Here is a 27,930-nt window from a genome sequence, read left to right on the forward strand (position 1 = left end):
AATCAATCACGACGCCGTCCTTTTCCCAGTGGACCGTTCACTCTTTCTTACACTGTTTTTTTTTCAGTTCAGTACACCTTCTTCCTGTTTTCATGCTTGATTTGTTTTCAGTTTTTGATGGGCTGTCCACTGGGCCCTCTTCCCATAAAATCTCAGGGGGAGGGGGGGGGGGGTTGCGATGGGAAGTTTCCCTTGTTACCAGCCCATCATCTACCGCAACAGCATCCCACCTCGTCTCAGTTTAACTTGGGTAAGCTCTCACAGCAATGTCACGAGTGAGTAATACTCGCTAGGGAACAGGCGCGATTTGATCTTGCTTTATATTAATCGGTCATGCTTCGTATTTGACCTCTTGACCATTACTTTGTTGATCGGTTTTCAGACATTCTTATCCACCTCACTTACCGAATCGATGCAGGCATCATGACAAGAGTGACCTCGCGTTTAAGGTTAGTTAGATCCTGCGTGAAGTTTGTTGCCACAATATTATCAATTTCTTTACGAACTGCACCGCTCGTCCTAACTGCTTAACGTGACCACTTCCATGAACCCAGGTTCCGCCCTCATTTCTCATATGAGATAGATATTGTTTGCTTGTTTGTGTCCAGTGATAATTTACATTCGTTTAACTTGACAATAAACTATAATGGTTCTGAATCCCTGCTTCATTTCAGTGGCTATCTGTCCCCTACGCTTCTTTCATGTGTATTAAATTAATACAAGACCCGCAGCTATGGTTCACCTATTAGGACCAACCTTCCATTCCGTTTAATTGCGCATATATCCTTATCATAATTTTGAATCGCGGTGGGTAGATTTGCATACCGAAAGGGGATGCTCGGTGCATGTCATAGACTCATACCGTAAAAACACTGGCCTTAACCCTAGTGGCGTCGTATAAGTTACTTCTAAAGTTGTATCCCATAATAAACGTAAGTTTTTATAACATCTGTATAGTTATGTGCACATAATGCAAAACATATATAATCCTTGGTTAGATATGAGAGAGGATCTGATGGCTTTAATCTTGCCAGGATGAATAAACCAATAAATATAAGAGGCAATCGAGGGCGTTGCTGCAGCGTATTTGCAACCTGGCGCGACTCCGATAAGCACTAAGACGTAGGCAAGGGACTAGGGCGGCAGTCGCGTCTGTCCGACGTACGCGGGGTAAACGCGGAGAAGTGAACTATGGCGAAGCTATTACTAATGCGTCCGAACAGGACCAACGTGCAGTTATTCTTTTCTTGGCTGCCGAAAGACAAATACCGGTAGAAATACATCGGAGAATGAGGAAAGCGGGTGGGGCAGCATGTCAGTCGAAATGTATCCTTGTGGAATAGTTGACAAGGGGTGTTGCTGCTTCATGATGACGCACTTCCCATATCACAAATGACTTAATGCAGAAGTTACGCCAACTCAAGTGGGAAATACTAGAGCACCCGGCCTGTACTCCTGATTTTTCTCCATGCGGTTATCACGCTTTCGGTCTCTTCAAAAAGTGTTGAAGTGTCGACTATTACAGTCGGACGAGGATGTGCACCAGACAGTTGCTGACTTCTAAAGCAGCGGGACACTGTGTTTTACTAGGTGGGTATTTTCAACCTGGTGCGACAGTAGGACGATCGTCTGAACCTTCACTAAATTTTATCTAATTGGTACGCCGTTTCTGGACTGTACCATCTTTGAACGGATGCTTTTTGATCCCCCCTTTTAAATAAAATTAAAAAGTAATAAAAGAGGATTCGTCTCGTGAGTGCAAAACGTCTCCAGTATACGGTTCAGTGGATGGACTTACCTGCGCAGTTTTCTTACCTGAATAATACAGAAGATACTTGGAAAACCTTCAGGAGTCATGGGTATGATCCAGCTATTACTCATCCTCGCCGCTGAATGGAGCTGGTGGAAGAAAGGGGCTTCACTTCTTACGGGACACACTAACACGTTTACATATCATGCTACATTCCATTCAGAATATGAAATTGCATTACTTGTCCTGAAACAAACCGCTACAACCACGCGTTTCGTCTTTTGGGTTCATTACATTCGACACAAAACTTCTTGTTTTGTAATTTTTTTTATTTTTCCTTGCGTTATGAAAGCTACCACACTTACGTATATACTTTTCTAATTTTTCTGCACGAAGTAACACGAAAATAACTATTGAATTATTTTTCGTGTCTACTACTTATAATTTACGTTATGTATTTTGTACAGTTCAGTTTCTGGCTTTTCAGTTCCAAAAATTTCTTTACTTCGAAGTTGCTATTGTTTCCTTCCAAAATCAGTAGGCAAAATGAGTATCATGAAGCTGTTATCGTAAAACTGGATTTCGTGAAGTAAAACATGAAAGAAGTTCAAATGTTTCGTGTGTGCACGCCAGCGCTGAGATATGAAAAACATTAAATCTTATTCAAACTCTGAAGAAAGGTTACTAATGCAGGAGATTTGCGCGTTGAAGGATTATTTGCATATAATAATACTTCAAACTTCGTTTCAGTTAACAAGTTTTTATAACAGTTCTCAGATGAAAGCAATATTCTGAAGGATAAGGTAATATCAGTAAACATAATTTGGCAACATTTTTAACTCGCCAGAGGAACACAAATATGACAATTCTTAAACTAAAGAAAATGGGCAAGTATATTCCAATTTTTAACTGATAATTCGTTCTTTTGCATCCTTTCAATAGCAGGCGATTTTTTTATTCCCAGAATGAGTATTTTCCACTTTTTTCTCGTAATTCCGATCTCCTTAACAGTTACTCGTCACTGTTTTCTGGTCCTGTTGGTTGACTATTTTGTAGGTGTAACTCTTCTGATCTTCCACTTCTTCCCTGAAAAAAAAAAAGAAGGAACTTAGTTATTTGTATGCAAACACAACCGGCTTCGACAGCTTTTTTTGTGGCGAACCTTCTAGGATTAATTCATAAAGTCGTTTTAATGCAACATTAAAGAGTTCCCAATTCATTGTTTTACTTCGCGTGAGGATGAAAAATAGAAATCTCGTGAAAAGTTTCATTGAGACGAATTACCACTATCAGATATCGTTCATTGTCCCGAGTTTTGTTTTTTAAGGATATGAGGCATACGCTACCATACATGTACATGTGACTGATTGCAGTGGATTTATTACAAATTGTTCACTTGACAAGGATACAGATCTCGAGATGGCTGGCGATGGTCGAAACCAGTATTTTCCATTTAGTGTTTTAGTTGAATGTGGCGGACAGTAAATCACTTTAAAATATTATAATTAACTGACTAAACGATTTTGCGAAGCATATTTGCAAAATTTTGAGCTCTGAGCCCTATACTCGGAAGAAGGCCACGTCTACAGCGACCTGAGGATTACTCACCTTCTGGAATGATCACCACGTCAATAGGACACTCAGCTTTTGTTCTTGTTCCATAAAGTTGTGGTCACGACCAACAACGAAGACAAACAAGCCGAAGACATGTATATTGAGCGACTTTCATACTATTTCTCTACCGTTTCATTCTCTAACAGCGCGCGGGAAAAACGAACACTTGAAAACGGAACGCACTGTTGGCCATCAAAACTGCAACATCATGGAAAAGCTGTGCAACAAACGCCAAACTGGCGTGAAGTGTTACACTTCCTTGCATATACAAATCATTAACATACTAATCCAATTGCGCAAAGTAAGAAACAGGATCATCCTCTAAATTCTGTATACAGGGTGAACATTAACAAAACTGACAATTTGCAGGGACGGATTCCCGACTGGAAATAGTGGTAAAAAAAGTTCTACGAACATGTGTTCAGAAATGGACGGTGTGCGTGCAACCACAACAAACCGTCCCGAAATGCAGTACAGAGCTGCATCGCATCCATGTCACAACAAATGTGCAAACTGGCCTCCATGGGATGCAATGCACGCGTTTACATGTCACAGCATGGATTTCTGATGACAGAAATCCCATAATTGTAATGGTCTGGTGCAAAAACAATCGCCAAATCCTTCCCTTAGAGGGAAATCCGCTGCTGATAATACTTGCACTCTGCAGATGATAGCGAATGTAACGGTTGTCATGCAGGAGACACATAATTGTTCTCCGGGTTACACTGTGATGGCCACTTGCCTGGAGCTTGTATTAGGATTCATCTCAATACCCTGTAGAACCCGGTCCTTCAAATCTGCTGTACGCACAGTGCGTTGCCTTCCTGATCGTTCGTCTGTCAGAAAGGACCCATGTTCACGCATTCACACAAACGCCCAAATATGGCATGAAATCTTGTGTGACGTGGTTGGGGTCTGAGACGGTACTTGTTTTGGTATAGCCGTGCTGCATCTCAACGCTTTTCATCTGCTTGGCAGTACACAAACGCCTTCTCGGCTTGTTCCCGACGTGAATATAGGACCATTCTGTTGCTTACAGTACAATGCGTCAATCACACGCCACGCGGTCAAAAGACCTTTCATTCGTCAGCGCCATCCGCCGTGGCAACGATGCATTTCCGGGCACATGTTCGTAGGATCTTTTTTCCTTCTTTTCCAATCTGAAATCCGTCACCGCAGTTTGTCGGTTTTATTAAAGTTCATCCTGAATAAGAAATGATTACGCAGAGGTTTTTTTCATTCGAATGTTTTTGTTTGTGATAAGATCGTGTTATGTCCTTTGTAAGAAGTAGAAACGTCTACTAGTATCTGACGGAATTTGACAATGGAAGGAACGTTCCTATCGAGACTACTGTTTATTGTTCCGCAATGTTGGCGCTCGCAACGCTCAGAATCCCAGGACCTTCATGGTAATACGTAGTCGTTGCGTTCAGGAGGACCATGCTGAACGCCATGCAGAATCTCAACGGCCCTGTGGAACTAGCGCCTGGGAGCGCAGGATAAATGGGGATTGGACAAAAGTATGGAAAAACAGCGAGAAAAGTATGCCTGAACATAAATGAAAAAGCTAGCCAAGCCTGCAGGTTGCACCATCGTTTTTGACCATCAACGACACCTGTACAATGTCCTCAGCGTCAGTCGTCGTCAGAACAGTGTTATGTGTAGTTATAAGTGCGTCATGTCGTAGCTAAGTGAATTCGAACATAGGCAAGTTGGTACTCGTATGCCGGGTGCTTTCGTAACCGAAGTACGAGAATTGTTTGGTGTTTCAAGAGACACCAAATTAAAGATTTATACCGGATACATAGAAATCGGAGACACATCATCCACTAGTTCACAAATCAAACAAAAGTGTGTGTTGAATGATAGTGACACACTGTCACTGAACTGTGACGAAAAACAAGGGGATGACAGAAGTAGGGAGTTGGGGTTACAGGTGCAATTTTGATATCAAACAGATATTCAAATTAATTAAATTGATCAATTAAACAGCCCCGGCCACTACCAAACCGCCGGCCGAGGTGGCCGAGCGGTTCAAGGCGCTACAGTCTGGAACCGCGTGAGCGCTACGGTCGCAGGCTCGAATCCTGCCTCGGGCATGGATGTTTGTGATGTCCTTAGGTTAGTTAGGTTTAAGTAGTTCTAAGTTCTAGGGGACTGATGACCTCAGAAGTTAAGTCCCACAGTGCTCAGAGCCATTTGATTTTTTGAACAACCAAACCCGACCACGACCACGCCCAACCCCGCCCCCAGATGACGTCAAGTGTTTTCTCAGCTACACATGTGCCCCAGCCGCCTCCCCCTTCCTCTCCCCTACCCCGCCCCCCCCCCCCTCCCCGATCTACCCAATTGGCGGGAATTTCGAATTTTGATGGGAATTTCGAATTCTCGTGGGAATTTCTTTTCCAAGACCTGTGCTGACAATCCACCCAACCCCCCACCTGGGAATTGGCGAGAAATTAAAATTGGCAATAACCTTTCCAGGACTCGAACCCTAGCCCTCCTGGGCGGAAAGCCCAAGTGTACCCCCCTAACACAATTAAATCACCAGAGACGCTTGAAATTTACGAGAAATTAAAAATGGCTGTGTCCTTTTTGGGACCATACGTGGCTGCACACTCGAGACTGCTTTTTACGCAGGGTGATATAGTTCAATTCTCTTATCTTGGCGGTTTGCGAATACCCGCCCAGACGCGAGAGACTGCTGGGTTTCCAAGAGAAGCAGCGCCATAGTATAGTTCGCAAACTTACGTTTAGGGGGTGCGCGCAGTTTATGAACACCACGGTCGTATTAACCCCTCGCTGCTACAGAGACGTGCTCCCCGCATTCCGCGCTGTGCGCGATTTTGTCATCACTGCACTGTTCGCCTGTGCAGACACATGGTGTTTCGACTGCTTGGACACACTTTATCATTCGATTTCACAAAAACTATTTGGCGCAATAATTTGATTTTTACACATCTTCTTGAATGATATCTTCCCCCCAATAAATGACTTAATTTTGTTTCAATGTTCAACGCAGTTATTGTGCAGCATTAGATGTAGTAAACCATTGCACAAAATTTTGAAGAGTTTGCAGTGGGAAAAGTCCATAGCGTATACTTTCCGTATGGTCGATTTTAGTTCCCACTAGAAATTTCAAAAAATCTCATTCAAACGAATAAAATTCATGAAGTAAGACACTTCGATATTGTTTTTAAATAAAGAAAATATTAAGCACTGAACAAGGTTTGACTCGGAACCTTTCGCTTAGTAGCCAATCACTTTAACTATTACGCTTGCACAGCTCATGGACTTTAAAATAGCATGCAACATACCGAGAAACACTGTTGGTATGACTATGAATTACTCACGTTTCGTCGAAGTACAATAGGAAATAAACAATTACCACTGTTCTTTATTGCGAAAAAGCGGTTAGTGAGAATGATACAGACACCTATCCTTGCTATCGCCTGAATTAGGAGGCTTATTGCTTGTTTGTTTTAATTAATTAATAGAATATGAATCAATTGGTATAAAAAATGCTTTTTCCAAACTTTCTATAAAAGAAAGTCTGCTATCAAAACATTGCTTTTGTTCAATTACTTTATTTATGACTGAACGTTTCTAAAACTGAAGACACTCGTCCGTGCTCTGCACTGTAGTCGAGCTCTGGCAACGTCGTTCTCTGTTCATTGGCTGTTGTTTGTGACGTCAGATCCGCAGAACGAACGTAAACTTCTCCGCCGTCGTAAATGACGCGCACCTTAGGAACATAGGCGTTATCATCGTGTTTTTTAATAGCGCGGTCGTTATGCGAAATGTGTGTTGTGGGTTGCAGAATCCCTCTGTGGTCACCTTCAGATGTCATTTCTCAGTATTGTTCTTCGAAAAGAACATCGTGTTCCTTCCACGGATTCCCAGTTGTCCTACTTGACGAGTATAAACCAACTTCTGAAAAAACAGTTACCGGCCATACAAAGTGACTGTCATGATCAGTTTAATTAATTTGTCTATCAAATTGATATCAGTGACTTTCTGCCTGGCGGGTGGAAGAGTTGGCTAGGGCACCACGGAATGACTCTTGACAAGCGTTTTTTTTTTTTTTTTTTTTCGTTGCGGTGATGTATTTTAACGATATTTCCATCTCCCACCTGCACAGGGCGAGATAGGCTCTCTCGATTTGTTTCGTTTGTTTCGTAAACGCTAGTACGATACAGCATCACAATGGTAAAAGGGGAACTATCATAGTGTACAAAACAGATACGTTCTTTTGGATCACAGCTTATTGAAACATTAACTGAAATTTTTTTCCGGCATGTGTGACAATGGCATAAAAGATTGTCTGAAATGTTTGTAATACACATATACATGAGAGTTTATTTGCAGAAACTGAATGTGAGAGACGCTCTCAGGTCATGCAATTTGTTCAATATGCTGCTAGAAGTAGCATAACATAGATTTTTTTTGTTTGGAGTTTAAATTCTCACTTTTTCTTTACTCTGATGACGGATTGGAATTAACGAGGAAATTCTGTAGTGATTGGTAGTTCTCGCATGAAAATAGTCGAAGTTTTTTTTCCTGATTTTATGCAGGGTGGGCATGTCTCTACTGGTCATTTGTTATCGGTGGCGGTATACTTCGCTGGACGTCACAAAATAATGAGAGCAGTCGTACCTAAAAGCTACACCGATTTTGCTCCTAAAACTACACTCCTGGAAATTGAAATAAGAACACCGTGAATTCATTGTCCCAGGAAGGGGAAACTTTATTGACACATTCCTGGGGTCAGATACATCACATGATCACACTGACAGAACCACAGGCACATAGACACAGGCAACAGAGCATGCACAATGTCGGCACTAGTACAGTGTATATCCACCTTTCGCAGCAATGCAGGCTGCTATTCTCCCATGGAGACGATCGTAGAGATGCTGGATGTAGTCCTGTGGAACGACTTGCCATGCCATTTCCACCTGGCGCCTCAGTTGGACCAGCGTTCGTGCTGGACGTGCAGACCGCGTGAGACGACACTTCATCCAGTCCCAAACATGCTCAATGGGGGACAGATCCGGAGATCTTGCTGGCCAGGGTAGTTGACTTACACCTTCTAGAGCACGTTGGGTGGCACGGGATGCATGCGGACGTGCATTGTCCTGTTGGAACAGCAAGTTCCCTTGCCGGTCTAGGAATGGTAGAACGATGGGTTCGATGACGGTTTGGATGTACCGTGTACTATTCAGTGTCCCCTCGACGATCACCAGAGGTGTACGGCCAGTGTAGGAGATCGCTCCCCACACCATGATGCCGGGTGTTGGCCCTGTGTGCCTCGGTCGAATGCGGTCCTGATTGTGGCGCTCACCTGCACGGCGCCAAACACGCACACGACCATCATTGGCACCAAGGCAGAAGCGACTCTCATCGCTGAAGACGACACGTCTCCATTCGTCCCTCCATTCACGCCTGTCGCGACACCACTGGAGGCGGGCTGCACGATGTTGGGGCGTGAGCGGAAGACGGCCTAACGGTGTGCGGGACCGTAGCCCAGCTTCATGGAGACGGTTGCGTATGGTCCTCGCCGATACCCCAGGAGCAACAGTGTCCCTAATTTGCTGGGAAGTGGCGGTGCGATCCCCTACGGCACTGCGTAGGATCCTACGGTCTTGGCGTGCATCCGTGCGTCGCTGCGGTCCGGTCCCAGGTCGACGGGCACGTGCACCTTCCGCCGACTACTGGCGAGAACATCGATGTACTGTGGAGACCTCACGCCCCACGTGTTGAGCAATTCGGCGGTGCGTCCACCCGGCCTCCCGCATACCAACTATACGCCCTCGCTCAAAGTCCGTCAACTGCACATACGGTTCACGTCCACGCTGTCGCGGCATGCTACCAGTGTTAAAGTCTGCGATGGAGCTCCGTATGCCACGGCAAACTGTCTGACACTGACGGCGGCGGTGCACAAATGCTGCGCAGCTAGCGCCATTCGACGGCCAACACCGCGGTTCCTGGTGTGTCCGCTGTGCCGTGCGTGTGATCATTGCTTGTACAGCCCTCTCGCAGTGTCCGGAGCAAGTATGGTGGGTCTGACACACCGATGTCAATGTGTTCTTTTTTCCATTTCCAGGAGTGTAAAAGAAAATGGTCCTAACCTATTTTCATGGAAAGAGGACATTTATTATGGTCGCAAATGTGTTTTACTTTTGATAACAGATGCTTGATATAGATGTGTTGACAGTCAAATGCAATTGTTCTCGATTGCCTAATGGCGTGCTGCTGTGGAGAAGGGGGAGTGGTGACAAGTCGGTTGTGGTGGTCGCCAGACACAGCCGTTCTTTGTCTGGAGGGCGGCATGTCGGGCATCTGTCACTATATTTTAGACGAACAAGTTGCACCTGAGGTGGCCGTCCTTTTATCTCCTACTGTTTAGGTGACTATACATGCTACTATGCGTGCGTAGGAGCGTCACCTTAAGGCGGCGGCTAGATGGTGGAAAGCCGGGTTCCGATCCTGATCGTTCTGGGTGGGGTTATGCCTGTAAATTTCCCTTCTGTGCTAAGGGGCGCCACATCAAAGGCATGCCGCATATCGCGAGGACCTGTTGGGGTCTGCAGCCATACATGAGTCAGCAGAAAGCAGCAAAGGGGGCGACTTTTGAATATCCATTTGGTGCATCCTCGGGATGTGCGGGGCTATGCTACTTAATTTCCCTTTTGTGTTGTCTAGGACCGCCTCCTTAAGGCAGCGGGCACATGGTGGAAAGCGGAGTGCGGCGAGCGACCACAAAGGGTGGCAGCAAAGGGTGGACAGTTGCCTGCCCGTAGCATGAGGTGGTCAGCAGTGCAGCTGACCGTTTGAAGAAGCATGTGCCAACCCCCCCTCCCCCCTCCATAGGTGGATGGACGCAGGGAGGGAGGCAGGGGCCTCTATTTTCGGCAGTTTGTGGGCGTCTATTAAGGAGAATGCACATTCAACTACCGCCTCCTCTGCAGTCTTTTAGGACGACGATTTTCCCCAGTACATATGCTGCATTATGACCCATTCATTATGAGTGCTGGTGCTGGTTTTTTCACGACAATTTCGAAGTGTAATTAGAAATTTGACACTTTTTTTTCTATCAGTCGTGGTAGCATGTATTGGCTTCGATACCCTGGCCTGCAGGATGGTTTTTGAGCGGGCATCTGTAGCGAACTCTGATATCAGACAACGATAGATACTGTATGCTTACAGGTAATACAATTTTTAATCTCCTCTCTGTCCAACACCAGCATCTCATCACTTCAACGTATTTCCTGCCAAAAAGAATAAAAATAATACCTTACACTCCAGCCTGTTTCCTGCCAGCTTGTAGGTGTAGGGTAGAGTTTGAGTATGTCTGTCGGTAGTTTCGAGTGGTATTTAAAAATATTTCCCCAGCATGGTAACACCAGTTGTATGGTATCATCATTTTTTGTGTTGTATTGCAATTTTATGCCATCCTTGTGTAGCACTATGCATATGATTGTGTAATTAGGCCAGGTCTTTGTGATAAATTATGTAATTAGGATCGAACTTTGCGTCAGTTTCCCGACCAAAATAATTAGAGTACACTAACCTAACCTTCCTCTCCTGCATCTGGACAGTTTCCATGTGTTAGGGGTTGCACTTGGACTTTCCATCTAGTAGAATCAGGGTTCAAGTCCCGGAAAGGACGCAGCCATTTTTAATTTCCCATCAATTCCAAGTGCCTCTGGTGGTTTAATTGTGTTAGGGGGGCACACTTCGACTTTCTGCTCAAGAGGACCAGGTTTCGAATCCCGTAAAGGGTACTGCCAATTTTAATTTCCCGCCAATTCCCGGATGGGGAGTGGGGTGGGTTTATCGGGCCTGGGACATGGAAATTCCCGCCAAAATTCGAAATTCCCACCAAAATTCGGAATTCCCACCAAAATTCGGAATTCCTGCCAGTAGGATAGGTTGGGGGGAGGGGGTGGCGCAGGGGAGTGGGAGGGAAGTGGGAGGGAGAGGGGGCTGGGGCACACATGCAGCTGAGAAAACATGTGACGTCATCTTGGGCGGAGGTGGGCGTGGTCGGGTGCGGTGTGGGCGGGGCCGGGAGTGATTAATTGATCAATTTAATTAATTTTTATATCAATTTGATATCAAAATTGATCCCGTAGCCCTAACTGTCTACTACTGACGACAACTGCAAAAGTCACTGAATGCCGCACTCGCGAACTGTGTCATTAACAAAACAGAACGAAGGGAGAGCCACAAGCAGAGAAATTCAGGTTCAGATGCAATTCTAAAACAATTCATCAGTGATGCAAATGCCCGTAACAGGAATACATTATGCCGAAAATATTGAGGGAAGTCATTTGCTTCGATAAGTCTTGTTGCACACCTTGTCTTGTCCAACCTCTGCCCTAGTTTCCGTCCCGAGAGTGAAACATGTGACGTTTTGATGATGATTTGGACAGCCATATCGTGGTATTCCATGGGCTTCATAATTGCTCTCCAAGGTCGCATTACTGCCAAGCATTATGTGGCCATTTGGGCTGAACAGGTCCGTCCCATGGTACCTATTTATTTCCCAATTGTGAATCTGTGTTCCACGACAACGGGACTTCTGTTGACACAGCTCGCGTCGTCTAGAACTGCCTTTGTGAGCACGAGGATAAATTGTAGGTTCAAAAATGGTTCAAATGGCTCTGAGCACTATGTGACTTAACATCTATGGTCATCAGTCCCCTAGAACTTAGAATTACTTAAACCTAACTAACCTAAGGACATCACACAACACCCAGTCATCACGAGGCAGAGAATTATAAATTGTTATTACGTACATTTTTCCGGTGTGATAAATGTTGACGCTCTTCACGGGTATGCAGCCGGATTTCATCGTCCTGAAACACGATATTGCGACGGTCCACCTGGCCGGCATCTTAAGGGGAGATTGCAGCTGCACGATCACGCCGGAACTGAGGTAACATCAACACGGCGGCTCCTTTATTCTCTGGAGTGCACCCATTTCAGTTCTCCCGCACTCGCAGCGGCCTGTCCCGAGGTAAAGGCGCCACCGTATCTGATGTTATACCGCAGTTCCGGCACCTGCTATCTCACCTGAAGATGGCGGCCACTCGAACGGTCGAAATATCGTGTCGTCAGGACGATGAAGTCTGGCTGCATACTCGTGAAGAGCATCGACAAGGATAAGTTGTCGCGTCTGCCTTGGACACCTCAGTCACCATATCTCAGTATTATTGCGCATTTGTGATCTACTTTGGAGAGAAGAGTGCGTGACCACTGACCACATCCATTACCATTATCTCACCTTGCCACTATTTTGCAGAAATAATGGTTTAAGATTGCCTTGAAATCATACAGGGCCTGTATGCGTCCATTTCGAAACGACTGGAAGCTGTTTTGAATGGCAGCATGTTTCCTCCGTCGTATTACACATGATAATGTGTTGTATTTTTGGTGTTGCCATATTTTTGTCCACTCTTCTGCAGTTAGCGCACGGTAACGTAATTTGAGACAGGAAATGTTTTTCTTTGCTGCGAGGCAAGTAGGCCTATCTACTCCAATGATGTCACGCTCGAAAGCTGACATGGCCAAATGAACAAGGTTCATCTTTAAGCGGGCCACAAAAACAAAGAATAACTTGAAAGTCAGTTTCCATAGAAACGAAAATTCATTTATAAATTTCATTTTCTGACACTTAATATCTGTTTGCTGCTAATATCTTTCCTATTACGAGAGAAACCTATTCCTAGAAATAACTTTAAAAAACGAACTGAGGTGAATGTATGAAATCTCGGCTCTGACAGGTCTATTTGCGTTCCTTCATAACTATTTCCATACATGGAAATAATAGCATACGCAAATTTTCGAGCATTTTCAAACTTCTTAGGGGAATATTTATAAACTTCTGGTACACCAACTTCACTAACTTTTGATTTCGAATCTGAATATATCTGGATCTTACATATCTCCATTTGCATTTGATTAGGTATTGAGCCCATATCTATTGTGTAAACCAAAGAGAACAAAGGACCAGACTGCAGAGCATTCTGAAGAGAATTGAAACTCCTTTTCTACTTTTTTGTGTCTGTAAACGATAGGCGGCTACCAAAATATTCACTGCTAGTCGGGTTTGGTGCGCCTGCGCAGGGGAAGCACGATGTTTATACAGGATGGTCAGAAACAATGTGAAAAGCTTGTAAGCGGCCAATCAGATATTATTCGTGTCATTTGTTCTCATATCGTAGATGATAGTGCACGAAACTGTCCCTCCTTTGGCTCGGATTCGACCCTTACTACTGTCCCGTGCCCAATTTTTGTATCGCTCTCTCGTTCGGTTTTAGGAAACTAAACGGACACGTTTGGTGACACCGTCTCTGGCAGGCCGCTTCAATTTACGTGCGCAGTGGCCTGAATGCCTAAGGTAAATGCTAATTAACTCGGAAACGGCGCAATGTTTCGAATTTTTTTTTAACAATTATTTCTCGGCGCAACCTAAGCTGCAACATCCCTTTTCTGACTGTTGGTCTAGACTGGTGGTCTAGAAAAGTGTTGCGCCTACCATGGTATCTCCATTTATTCGCCAATATGTTGAACTTACTGTTTCGTCGACAATGTATCGGTAGAGTTAACCGTTCCTTGCGGTATTTTCGTCATAGTGCCGTTCAGCAGTGTTCTTCCTTAGTTTTATCTTCATTTTTCTGGCCCTGTTTTTCTTGTTCCCTTCTTTGATAAATACAAAGGAAATGAACAAAATTGTTGCTGGCAATGTCTGGAAAAGATTTTTTTTTTCTTATTTAAATGGCGGAAGCCATGTAGGATGAACTCCGTTTCTGTTTCATTTTTTTCTTTTTTTGTAGCAAATTATAAAAATAAAAAAATAAAAGTAAGAACGAAAATAAAGAACAAAAAAGGCCAGTAATATGTGAGAGACAAGCACAGTAACAGGCGGAAGGGCGGCATCATGGCCAGGCAGACCACCCCTGCCCATCTTGTCTCCATCCTGCCGGTACAAGCATTTTCCTGCTGCTTCCATCTTTTTTGTCTTTATTTTCTTTTATTCTTTAACAATAGAAACAGGAAAAAACTTAAATAAAAAGACAGCAAAGTGCGTGCCGAAACACCGAGAGGTCACAGGATCGAATCTCGGTCGGACCACGGATTTTTCAGTCTTTGTTTTTGCCAAGCCTTCACCTCTCAACGATGTCAGGAGACGCCAGCAACGACACGTGATTCAGATTCCACCTTAAACCGTAGTCCCACTTTCCCCCGTTGGATAACTGGGTTAGGGTAGGGAAAATCAAGTCGCTAAAGTTGCGCCCAATAGAAAGACTAGCACCATGCCATTGAACCTCACGGAATTATTATTATTGTTATTATTTATCGGTCGGCCGCTGTGGCCGATCGGTTCTAGGCGCTACAGTCTGGAGACGCGCGACCGCTACGGTCGCAGGTTCGAATCCTGCCTCGGGCATGGGTGTGTGATGTCCTTGGGTTAGTTAGGTTTAAGTAGTTCTAAGTTCTAGGGCACTGATGACCTCTGAAGTTAAGTCCCATAGTGCTCAGAGCCATTTGAACTATTTATCGTTATGTTAGTGGGACGGGACTCACAAATAACCTTTAAAGTGGTAGGGGGGAGGGAGGGGAGGCTAGGTGGACGCATATCGCCCGTGGGTCGCGTGTTTCGGATAGTGCGACGACTTCTCAAGTCATGGTGGAGTGATCAGCCTGTGTTGACGTGCGGTGCGGCGCTCCGTGGTATGACTGACTTGCAACGTAAGCAAGTGTTGCTGTACATGTATATCACGTTTCCTTGTGCTGGTTGGTTGGTTGGTTGATTGTTTTGGGGGAGGGTACCAAACAGCGAGGTCATCGGTCCCATCGGATTAGGGAAGGATGGGGAAGGGAGTTGGCCGTGCTCTTTCGAAGGAACAATCCCGGCATTGGCCTGAAGCGATTTAGGGAAATCAAGGAAAGACTAAATCAGGATGGCCGGACGCTGGTTTGAACCGTCGTCCTCCCGAATACAAGCACAGTGTGCTAATCACTGCGCCACCTAGCTCGGAGTTTCGTTGTACAGCCCCTGTCTGCCCCGACAGTCCGCTGTTAGCAGCGGTGGGGCAAGATCGTCGTGCCTGTGTTCCCCTGTTAGAGCGAGTGTTTACTGTTTACCTTTCGCTGCGCCTAGTGTCACGCGTCCGTGTCTCGGTAGTGCCATGGCGTACTCGTACCACAAGACCACAATTAAGATCACATTTCAAGCGGACTACGCAATACCTCGAGCACTTGAAATTCAACGTTTCATCCGGGAAGAACTTCATATTGCACCTCAAGACATCATTGGGATCCACTTTTTTATAACGCAAAGTGTCGTATACATAAAACTGATCAGTGAAAAGGCGTGCACTGATGTGTGTCGACACATTCATGGACTTAAATTTAAGCATCCTGATGGGCACATAGGAACTGTCACGATCGACCACGCTGGATTAAGCCTTCGTACTCTGAGGGTATTCGAACTGCCATTCGAAGTCCCGCCAGATGTTGTGATGACAGCTTTCAAACCGAACGGCAACGTGCTAAGTCCCCTGGCTGAAAAATGGCAAACGTTTGAGATATACCCCGTCTTAAACGGAGGGCGACAAATTAAGATTGAACTGACGAAGCATGTGCCATCCTATTTAGTAAATGGCGGCTGCAGAGCCATTGTCATGTACGACGGACAACCGCGTACTTGCGCCAGTCTGTGGCCCGGAAGGACATGTCAGATCGGCCTGCATTCAACGCCAACTGACTGGTGAAGTTCCATCCAAGGCGACACCTACTTCACTCCCCATTACGTATGCAGTGGCTGCAACCGCCACAGCTGTTCCTGCCCAGGATCAAAACACCATATTGCAGTCAGTGGTCGGTGAAAGTGTGGCGGACAGCATATCCCCCTCTACAACGTCATCGGCAGGCTTGCCTCAAGACGATGATCAATTGTGCCACCGAGACGAGCCTAAAGAGAAGATGGAAGTAGAAACGGAAATTGTCCCGACTTCTGCCTTCCTGCCAATGGAGATAGCATCAGACGGTTGCCGCCCGCACTCTGACACAGAACAACATGTCCGAAAACAACGGTCCCCTCGAAAACGCAAGAAATGGCGCCATACGCCATCCAATGATTGCCTGCTACGGATGTGTGACTCGGACGAACACCCGGCGTCGGACGACACTCAGGACTCCACCACCACAACTCACCCTCCCCGTCACGATGCTACGGCGACTACAATTTCTGAGCCTCGGTCTTACAACACCGCTTCTGCTACTGAATATGCGCGCGAGCGCTCTACTGGCAGAACTGATCAACAGTTACCAATTGCTGCATCTGATTCTTGGCGGATGATGTCGAGGATGAGCCGCAGCACCAGGAGGATGTCTAGGGCAGAGATACTCCTTCGGCTGTACCCTGCACCGACCAACCACAGTGACTACGGCTGTATCGTCAACCTCTGTGGGGCCGCCCCTGCCGTCCACACCTGGCCTCCAAAACAACCCAGTTGCCGACCTGGCTGACCAGACATACCGTCTAGCGACGATTAACATCAACAACATACGTGCCCGACAAACTAGCGATGCTACAGGATCTGCTCAACGCAGCAGACATCGACGTTGCGCTCCTTCAAGAGGTGTATGTCGTGGACTTCAAGGAACCCTATGGCTACAATACTTGGGTCTCACATGCGTCGGACAATGGCAGTGGTGTGGCAATCCTCCTCCGCCAAGGCGTATCCGCAGAAGACGTCGAGTATCTCCCTGACGCCAGGGGCATGGCTCGCACTATCCAAGGAGTCAAACTTGTTAACATATATGCACCGTCAGGATCTGGTCGGCGTCGTGAACGATCAACCTTTTTCACTCATACAATCACGCCCCTCTTTATGGGCTGTCAGGACGCCTTGATATTCGGAGGGGACTTCAACTGTAGCCAAGCACCTAAGGATCAGTTACCAAATCATTATCCCTGCATAGAACTTGCGACAATTATGAATAATCTTCAATTGGTGGACTCGTGGGAACATGTTTGTGGCGATCGGCCCGGATTCACTCACTACACTAGCCATTCCTCCAGCCGCATAGACCGGATTTACATCTAGCGCTCTATAGCTGTGGGGACGAGAGCTGCCGAAGTTTGGCCCACAGCGTTTTCTGACCACGAGGCCTACATCTGCGCCATTACCCTGGGCCGCCAGAAGGTATGGCGCAGCCGTGGTCTTTGGAAGTTGGACGTCGCTCACCTAGCCTCTCAGGAACGTCGCCACATTATAGAGAACACGTGGGATTCTTGTATCCGCCGGCGTGGCACCTAACTGTCTACACTGTCGTTGCGGTTACTCTTCGCCAAACCAGCCCTTCGGAAGACCTTGATAGGTTACGGCCGAGATGTTGCAGCATGGAAGAGACATACCATGGACTTTTACTACAGCATCTTAAGGGAATGTACAACATTGCCGTACTCACGGCAGGTGACGGTGAACCGTGCCAAGGCACAGATCATCAGATTAACACGTTGCCACCTTGAGAGTGCGATCGTCAGAGCGAGCGCTCAAGACAGAGTGGCCCAGGAGGAACCATCCCATGTACCACGTAATTGCAGAACGACGGCGCCGACTGATCCAAGCTATCACGACGGAAGACGGACGGCGCCTTGATACCCAGCGCATTATAGGAAACGCCCTTCATGCTCACTACAATAGGCTGTACTCGGAACACCGACATAACCCAGAGGTGATCGCCAAAGTCTCTCAACTCATTTATGGCACAATCTCTCCGACAGCGGTGGCAGATTTGACTGCAGGTGTAACGGAAGAGGAAATCATTGAAGCAATACAGGCGGGGGCTGCTCATAAGTCCCTGGGACCTGATGGCCTTCCTCTAGAATTTTACCGGACATATCAGCAATTGCTGGCACCAGCATGGACTGGCATTTGCCGCGATCTCATGTATCTCATGACACAGATCCCTGGGGCGTTCCTAGAAGGACTGATTGTGCCCATACACAAACCACGAGGCGTATCGAGAGTCAGTGATTATCGCCCCTTGACCTTACTCAACAGTGATTTGAAGATTTTCACCCGGCTTCTGGCGGCACGTCTAAAGCGATCGGTACAAAATGTTGTGTCGCAGGACCAGGCATCGTTAGGTGGTGACCATAATATTCGCACTGCACTCTGCCGATATCGAGATATGATCGCGCTAGGTAAAGCTCGCCAACTGCCAGGAGTTTTGGCCTCATTCGACTTTAGCCAGGCCTTTGACAGAGTCGACCACACATTTTTGATGGAGGTACTGCGACACATGGGGTACTGATGCGTCTCCTACGCGGAGCGACGTCCAAGGTGTTATATAATGGCCGTCTCACGCCGCCGATACAGATCCAGCGATCGGTGCGACAAGGCTGCCCTCTTTCGGCGATTTTGTACGCCCTCGTCTTGGAACCACTCCTCTGCGGCCTCCGACAACGCCCGACTGGGATATCCCTTGGTGGACACACTTTTTGCTGCACTGCCTATGCGGATGATCTGGTACTCCTTCTTCGCAATAATGACGATGTTCGTGCAGCACTGGCGTGCGTGGCGACCTACGGCGGGCATCGGGGAGCCATCTCAATCTCAACAAATCGCACGCTCTCTCAATAGGCAGAGGTCTAACCGATGACAGCGTCGCACCGCTACGAATCAGTGACACAATCCGCTGTCTTGGCATTGAATTCACATCTGACATGAAGCGTTCAGCAGCCCTTAATTACAGGCGTTTATTGAATCAGATGAGGGTAGGAATAAGTGACCATCGCCTTAGACATCTAGACCTCCTGCAACGGACGCGATATGCTAACATCTATTTGGCGTCACGTATCTCCCATTTTGCACAGATACTCCCGAAACCACCTACTCTGGCTCACCGGATGTTGGCGGTTTTGGCAACCTTTGTTAATACGGGCATGTTATTTAAGATTCGTTACGAGTCCGTAACCCTCACGAGGAGCAGAGGAGGTTTAGGCCTTTGTCATGTTGAAAACAGAGCGAAGGCCCTGTTCGTCAGCTGTCACCTGCAACTGTGGCGACGAAGCCCGACGTGCCTAACAAGTCTCTTACTGGAGGCCTTTCGACCGACCTCACTCGCACCCCGTGATGATATCGGACATCGCAGCACCTTTCTTCTACATTAGCCAATTCTTCCTTGAATTAAACTACATCCGTACCGCGCTACTACCCACACGCTTGATGATGACGAGGGCGATATATGCAGCCATGCAAATGAACAGGACGCCGAATGTGATTGAAAGCAAACAGCCCGCTACGAAGTGGCGTGCTGTGTGGCAGGCAGTGAATGCCACCACCCTTGATACTGACGTGCAGTCTGCATGGTACGTAACTGTTTATGGGAAACAGTTGTGCCAGTCCCGCCTACATCACATCCACCTCGCCGATTCACTATTGTGTGCCACATGCCAAGTGATTGACACGTATGAACATCGTTTCCAATGCGGGTCGGCAAAGGACGTTTGGTATTTGGTGCGCCAGATATTGGCTTTTCGCAAATGGTTCAAATGGCTCTGAGCACTATGAGACTTAACATCTGAAGTCATCAGTCCCCTAGAACTTAGAACTACTTAAGCGTAACTAACCTAAGGACACCATATACATCCATGCCCAAGGCAGGATTCGAACCTGCGACCGTAGCGGTCGCGCGGTTCCAGACTGAAGCGCCTAGAACTGCTTGGCCACACCGGCCGGCCGGCTTTTCTAACACGCACGGCTCCCTAGAGGATAACTGCCCGATCACTTCTTTTCCCCGATGAGATGTATTTCCCAAGAGCAAAAACGAACACTGTAACGTGGATTAGAGGTCACGCTGTTCACTACCTATTCGGTAATGGCGAAAAGACAGTACCCGATTTTTGGTATTACCTCAACGAACGACACTGTGCGATCGTCAAGAACCATAAATACAGGCAATATTTTTCTAATTTTCTTTGGAGTGCATTCCATAATCAACCACGCAGCTGGATTATCGATGACATGAGAAGACAACCATAGCACCCCTTTACAGTTCCCTTTATTTATGAGATTGAACAAACAACGAAAACAACACAGCATCGGGACGACAGTCATCGAAAAATTCGCAGTAGGCTATAGTATGGATCATCCTTATTTCGTAACGGGACGACTTCCTATTATCCTGTTTATGTACTCGAAGAGGAACGGGTTTCCTTTATCCATTTGTATAAAAATAAAATAAAATAAAAATAAAAAAACACAGAAAAACAAACCTTCCAAAATCCTGATTCCTTTTTTTTTTCATTTTTTTAAGCGGCTCAGATGGATAGAGCGTTAAAAAAAAGTGGCCAGCGTGACAGATTGCCGTCCTACGGGCAAGAGTTCGATGCCCGGCTGCGTCGGGGATTTTCGCCGCTCAGGGACTGGGTGTTGTGTTGTCTTCATCATCATTTCATCTCCATCGGGCGCGCAGGTCGCCCAATTTGTCGTCGAATGTAATTAGACCTGCACCAAGGCGGCCGGTCCTGCCCTCTAAGGGGCCTCCCGGCCAATGACGCCAAACGCTCATCTCCATTTTCGTGCAGCCACTGTACTTGCAATTCTACCTGTTCATCGTCTTTGTGTATTGTTCGTGAAGCGGAGGTTCTGCTTCGTAGCGCTAATGATGTCCATGGATTCGATCAGAAAAAAAATATTTGGAGGTTCGCCTTTGACAGGAATTCAGTGACTAGCTGCATGACAGTTTCGGTATTTCTGATGATAATGTGGAGTTCACTCAAATGGATAATGAGAAGTACTGTGCTTTCTTTTAATTGCGTAGCTCCTTTATGTTAGATAGAGTATTACTGAAAAACCTGAGCAAATTTGAATTCTGTTATAGTGATCATTCTGTTAGTACCATTAATATAAGTAACGCAAACAGTCAACTGAAAACTGTCAGGATACTAAATCTTCCCCCAGGCCTAGAGCATAATGACTTGATACAGGTACTTTGAAATTTCGGACAGGTCGGAAACATCGAATTCGAAAAGTGGTCTAAGAGATGCACGATACAGAGCCAAAATGGGGCTAGGTCTATCTGAATGTTTGTGACGACGGATATCCTGTCACACACCCTAGTAGGTGGTTTCTGGCGGCTATCTGGGTTGGTGAAGACTGCCAGTCTTGCTAGAGAGATGAAGGCAGAGCTCACCATATGCAGCATCGCCGACAGAACCGATTGTGGATCTTTGGTACAGAGCCGAGTGGTGGGTCTGAATCAGAGGCTCAGACGGTTCAGCGACAGTGTAAGCTGCAGATTCCTCGACTTGAGCCATAGGGTGGTGGGGTTTCGGGTTCCGCTAAATAGATCAGGTGTCCACTGTGGTGTCACCGCCAGACACCACACTTGCTAGGTGGTAGCCTTTAAATCGGCCGCGGTCCGGTAGTATACGTCGGACCCGCGTGTCGCCACTATCAGAGATTGCAGACCGAGCGCCGCCACACGGCAGGTCTAAAGAGACTTCCTAGCACTCGCCCCAGTTGTACAGCCGACTTTGCTAGCGATGGTTCACTGACTTCTACGCTCTCATTTGCCGAGACGATAGTTAGCATAGCCTTCAGCTACGTTATTTGCTACGACCTATCAAGGCGCCAGTATCCGTACTATTGATATTGTGAATCATGTACCATAAAGAGCGACGTTCTCCATTAATGGATTAAAGTTAAGTATTCCACCAGCTACGTCCGTTTTTCTCAATTCTAATTCCCTTGTCATGTTCCAGACCTCACGCCAGCCTGCGTGAGCTGAAACGCGTGCATTTCGGCCTCCTTTAGTTGCGAGGTGTTGGCTCTCCTGCCAACCACAACATTAACTAACCCTGGTTGGCTCTTCTGCCAACCACAACATCCACTACACACAGGAGGCGGCTACACGGGTAGCAGGGGCTGTGTTGCGTGGACTGGGCGGCTTTTAGGTTAGACAGTCTAGGGAAAGATCAAAAAAGGCTCCAGTCTCATAGGGTGCAAGGCAAAGACTCGACGAGAATCGACCAAGCAACAGTCGGTATTGTAGTTGTAAATTATCGTAGCTGTGTTGGAAAAGTACCAGAGCCCCAAGCGCTGATAGAAAGCACTGAAGCTGAAGTCGTTATAGGAACAGAAATTTGGCTAAAGCCGGAGATAAATTCTGCCGAAATTTTTACAGAGGCGCAAACCGTGTTCAGAAAGGATACAGTAAATAAAGTAGATGGTGGTGTGTTTGTGTCTATGGTAGTAGTTTATCTTGTAGTGAAGTTGAAATAGATAGTTCCTGCGAATTGCTATGGGTAGAGGTTATACTCAACAGCCGTACCAAAATAATAATTGCCTTCTTCTACCGACCCCCCGACTCAGATGATACAATAGCCGAACGGTTCAAAGAAATCTCATTACAAATAAGTACTCCACTCATATAGTTAAAATTGATGGACACTTCAATCTACCCTCGATTTGTTGGCGAAAATATATATTCAGAGCCGGTGGTACGCAGAAAACATCTTCCGAAATTATACTAAATGCTTTCTCTGAGAATTACTTTGAACAATTAATTTCTGAGCCCACACGAATTGTATATGGTTGCAAAAACACACTTGATCTCTTAGCCACAAATAATCCTGATCTAATAGAGAGCGTCGTGACGGATGCAGGGATTAGTGAACACAAGGTCATTGTAGCGAGGCTCAAAACCATATCAACCAAAACCAAAAAATAAACGCAAAGTATATCTATTTAAAACAGCAGATAAAATTCGCTTGATGCCTTCCTATGAGAATGTCTCCATTCATTCCAAGCTAATCATGTAAGTGTAGACCAGATATGGCTCACATTCAAAGATACAGTATCGATAGCAACAGACAGATTCATACCGCATAAGTTAAAAAGAGACGGGTCTGATCCACCATGGTACACAAAACACGTCAGAACACAAAAAGCATACCAAATGCAAAAGAAAGGAAAATCCCCTAAACTGGCTAAGTTTCACGGAAGCTCGAAACTTAGTGCGGACGTCCATGCGAGATGCTTTTAATAGGTTCCACAATGAAACATTGTCTCAAAATATGGTAAAAAAATCCAAAGAGATCCTGGTCGTATGTAAAGTACACCAGTGGCAAAAAACAGTCAATACCGTTACTGTGCGATACCGATGAAAATGTTACCGATGATGGTGCCACTAAAGCGGAGTTACTTAATACAGTTTTCTGTCATTCCTTCACGAAAGAAGACGAAGTGAATATTCCAGAATTCGAAACCAGGACAGCTGTTAGCGTGAGTGACATAAAAGTAGATATATAAGATGTTGCGAAACAACTCAAATCACTTAAGAAATCACTTCCGGTCCAGATGGTATACCAATCAGGTTCCTTTCAGAGTATGCAGACATAATAGCGCCTTTCTTAGCAATCATACATAACCGCTCACTTGACGAAAGGTCTGTTCCCAAAGACTGGAAAGTAGCACATGTCACACCAATATTCAAGAAAAGAAAAAGGAGTAACCCATTGAATTACAGACCCATATCACTGACCTCAATTTGCAGTACGATTTTGGAGCATATACTGTACTTGAACATTATGAATCACCTTGAAGAAAATTACTTATTGATACATAACCAACACAGATTCAGAAAATATCGTTCTTGTGCTCTTTATTCCCATGAAGTAATGAGTACTGTCGACAAGGGATCTCAGATCGATTCCATATTCCTAGATTTCCAGAAGGCTTTTGATACCGTTCCTCACAAGCGACTATCAATCAAATTGCGTGCTTATGGAGTATCGCCTCAGTTGTGTGACTGGATTCGTGATTTCCTCTCAGAGAGGCCACAGTTCGTAGTGATAGACGGTAAATCATTGAGTAGAACAGAAGTGATATCTGGCGTTCCGCAAGGTAGTGTCATAGGCCCTCTGCTCTTCCTGAATTACATAAATGATCTAGGTGATAATCTGAGTAGCCCCCTTAGATTGTTTGCAGATGACGCTGTAATTTACCGTCTAGTAAAATCATCAGACGATCAATTCCAATTACAAAACGAACTAGAGTGAATTTCTGTATGGTGCCTAAAGTGGCAGTTGGCACTGAACAAAGAAAAGTCCGAGTTCATCCACATGGATACTAAAAGAAATCCGATAAATTTGGGGTATACGATAAATCACACAAATCTAAGGTCTGTCAATTCGACTAAATACCTAGGAATTACAATTACGAGCAACTCAAATTGGAAAGACCACATAGATCATATTGTGGGGAAGGCGAAACAAAGACTGCGCTTTGTTGGCAGAACACTTAGAAGATGCGACAAACCCACTAAAGAGACAGCCTACATTACACTTGTCCGTCCTCTGCTGGAATACTGCTGCGTGGTGTGGGATTCTTACCAGGTAGGACTGACAGACGACATCGAAAAAGTGTAAAGAAGGGCAGCTCGTTGCGTGTTACAACGCAATAGGGGTGAGAGTGTCACTGATATGATACGCGAGTTGGGATAGAGAAATCAGAGCTCGAACGGAAATATTTAGGTGTTCCTTTTTCCCACGCGCCATTCGAGAGTGGAATGGTAGAGAAGTAGTATGAAAATGGTTCGATGAACCCTCTGCCAGGCACTTAAGTGTGATCTGCAGAGTAACCATGTAGAGGTAGATAGATGTATATGTAGATAATTCATGTTGAGTAAAATCCCACAAGTTACTTATGCAATGAACCAAGACATCTTCGGGAAAACTGACCATGGCGATTGTTTATTCTCCAATATAATCTGGAACAGCGGACAAGATCCGAAGCACAGGAACTGATCCACACAAGCTATGCAGCGGCAACGCCGAAAATATTTCTGTGGAATCCACTGACCAATACCTTATTTTAGCTACAGGGAAGTTCCCCACCCTTGAATAAGGGACCAATAAAAGTGAATTACGTGAGAAATCAGACAAAGCTGATGAGGCTGAAACCGATGAAGACAATTCTGCAACTACCTACCAAGAAAACATCTACAAAGTGCATGAAATAACAATTCATCAGTAAGATAACGACCTGGATGCGGCAATGTGAGTCCCACCAGTTCTCATCCAAATAAGATAAAATAAAAACAGGGGACGGCCACTAGAAACGAGTAGTACGAGCTCCGAAGAGGACTCCGAGGAGAATTCGGCACAGATAACCAGGAAACAGAAGTCTGATAACATTACAGCGATACACGATAGATTCGAGATGGAAACGGGAAATCGTGGAGAAACAGCTGATCCGCAATCCCGACAATCAAACGTGGCCGTCCACAGCAGGGCAGCAGGAACCGACACGCCAGACAACAACACAGGAGCAGCTGAGTGAAATCACAGCAGTCGATTGAGAGATCGTGCGGAATCAAATTTCACTACCATCACAGAATCAAAGAAACACTCAGTAAGGGGAGTGGAGGGAAGAAGCTCCGTCAAACATTCTACAGTGACGATATCAGCAAACCGGGCTCTCGTTGGCAGAAATGTGTACGTCGCCATATAGGCTATGTCGAGAAATAAGAAAGCAGACATGAAGAATAAAGAATTAGAATTTCTGATTTACTTAAAAAAAACTTTAAGTTTTGACATAAAAAATTCGGAGGTATTAGTTTTAACCGCGTCCTCATATAAGCGGGCAAGGTGATACTGTGTGTTTTTTTTTGTTTTTGTTTTTTTTTTTTGGCACTGCTGTGGCATGGTACAAATAGATTATGCTCGGAAGGGACAAACCGTCCCAGGAGAATACCACTGAAATATCCCGAGGAGGTTACGGGAGGCTGTCAGGACGAAACGTAGCGAGAAGCTGACGAAGTATGTTTTTGCCTCACCAGGCCCCAGCTTATTGTGTACAAGACATAGTCATATATGCTGTTTCTTGAGGGCTATCAAATTTTGCCACACACTTGTACTGGCCTTAGAGGACACCTGATGACGATTTTCTCTTTCCTCGGATGAAGAAACCAGTGCGTCACAGGCATTTCCAGAATGACGAAGAGAGGATTTTGAAGGCGGAATGGTTCCTTCGTAGCCAAAATGCCGACCTCTACAACAAAGGTCTCTGTCAAACCAAGGTCTCCTCCAAGTCATCCGTCGTTGGGGAAAATGTGTCGAATTAAAGGGTGAATAAATGGAGAAGGACTAACACCGTCACCAGCTTTCCTGGTCGCAACTTGATTTTCTCTTGGTGATAATTAAAAGTTTATGACTAATGCTCGTAAAAATATTACATAATTACTGATAGTTGTGAACTTTCCACGTATTAAATATTTCAGAGTCACAGAGAGATGATATAGCAGTAATGACAAGGTATGTCCACTCACTTGTTCCGTCTGTCATCTTCTTCAAATGTGTCAAGTAGTGGCTGTCCCTTAGTCTCAGGTAGGAAAGAAATACCCACCGTCGTAATCAGTGCTGCACATCCTATGATCAGCATCGGCAAATGGACCCAGTACGCGTCCTAGAGATAGAAGTAACACAAGAATAACATATTAAGAGAAAGTTAAGGGTACAAATGTTCAAAAAAAATGTTCAAATGTGTGTGAAATCTTATGGGACTTAACTGCTAAGATCATCCGTCCCTAAGCTTACACACTACTTAACTTAAACTATCCCAAGGACAAACACACACACCCATGCCCGAGGGAGAACTCGAACCTCCGCCGGCACAAGCCGCACAGTCCATGACTGCAGCGCCTGAGACCGCTCGGCTAATTCCGCGCGGCCACAAATGTTCAGACTATCTTTTACTACTTAAGAGCGGCATACTACTTGGGAAAATTACGTACTTAGACCAACAAGTTATGAAAACAAAGCATAACGACGCATGTGCTAGGGCGTGCTGAAAAGAAATGCCTCTGATTATTTTATGTGAAATTTCTTAAAGCTTTGTAATAAACCAAACGTTATTAACGTTCTACATCTTAATTCCTCATGTCTACAAATTTATTACTCAACACAGTCATCCTGGCGACGAACACATTTCTAGCAACAAGAGACAAGATTGTTGATACTGTCATTATAGAATGTTTAAAATTTTTGATGTAGCCACAACCGCACTTCTGCTTCCACCGCTTCATCACTATCAAAGTGAAGTCCTCGAAGGTGTTCTTTGAGTTTTGCAAACAGATGAAAACCGTATAGGACCAAGTAGGGACTGTATGGTGGATGATCTATGATAGTGAACCCAAGGCGTCGGAACGTCGCAGCGCTCGTTTGTGGTCTGACATTATCATGCTGAGGGAGAGGGTGCTTCATGTGTGGACGAACTCTTCGAATTTGAAACGCGATTGCAGTACACTGTTTCTCACGCATCGATATACTTACCTTACACACTGCCATGTTAAACGCTACCATTCGGAGCCCTCAGGAGACAAAAGGTCTGCAAATATGTAGACATTAAAATAAAGATGTAGAATATTAATAACGTCTGTTTTATTTAAAAAGCTTTAAGAGTAACCACGTAAAAAATACGGAGACATTACTTTTCAGCAAGCCCTCTTACGTTTGCTGACGTACTGCAAGGGAATGA

At 45.5% G+C, this 27,930-nt stretch overlaps 1 protein-coding gene across 1 annotated transcript in view; it reads right to left on the reverse strand.

Moving 5' to 3' along the window:
* Positions 1 to 2,490: 2,490 nt before the first annotated feature.
* LOC126299180 (organic cation transporter protein-like) overlaps positions 2,491 to 27,930 on the reverse strand; it is a 206,389-nt gene continuing 180,949 nt past the window's right edge. The window contains exons 11-12 of the mRNA XM_049990948.1: positions 26,723 to 26,859; positions 2,491 to 2,836 (exon numbers count right to left, since the gene is read on the reverse strand). Of these exons, the coding sequence (XP_049846905.1) occupies positions 2,755 to 2,836; positions 26,723 to 26,859 (219 nt within the window). The 3' untranslated portion in view covers positions 2,491 to 2,754. The remainder of the gene's footprint in view (positions 2,837 to 26,722; positions 26,860 to 27,930) is intronic.

Source organism: Schistocerca gregaria, chromosome X, assembly GCF_023897955.1.
Source record: "Schistocerca gregaria isolate iqSchGreg1 chromosome X, iqSchGreg1.2, whole genome shotgun sequence".
Taxonomy (NCBI): Eukaryota; Metazoa; Arthropoda; class Insecta; order Orthoptera; family Acrididae; genus Schistocerca; species Schistocerca gregaria.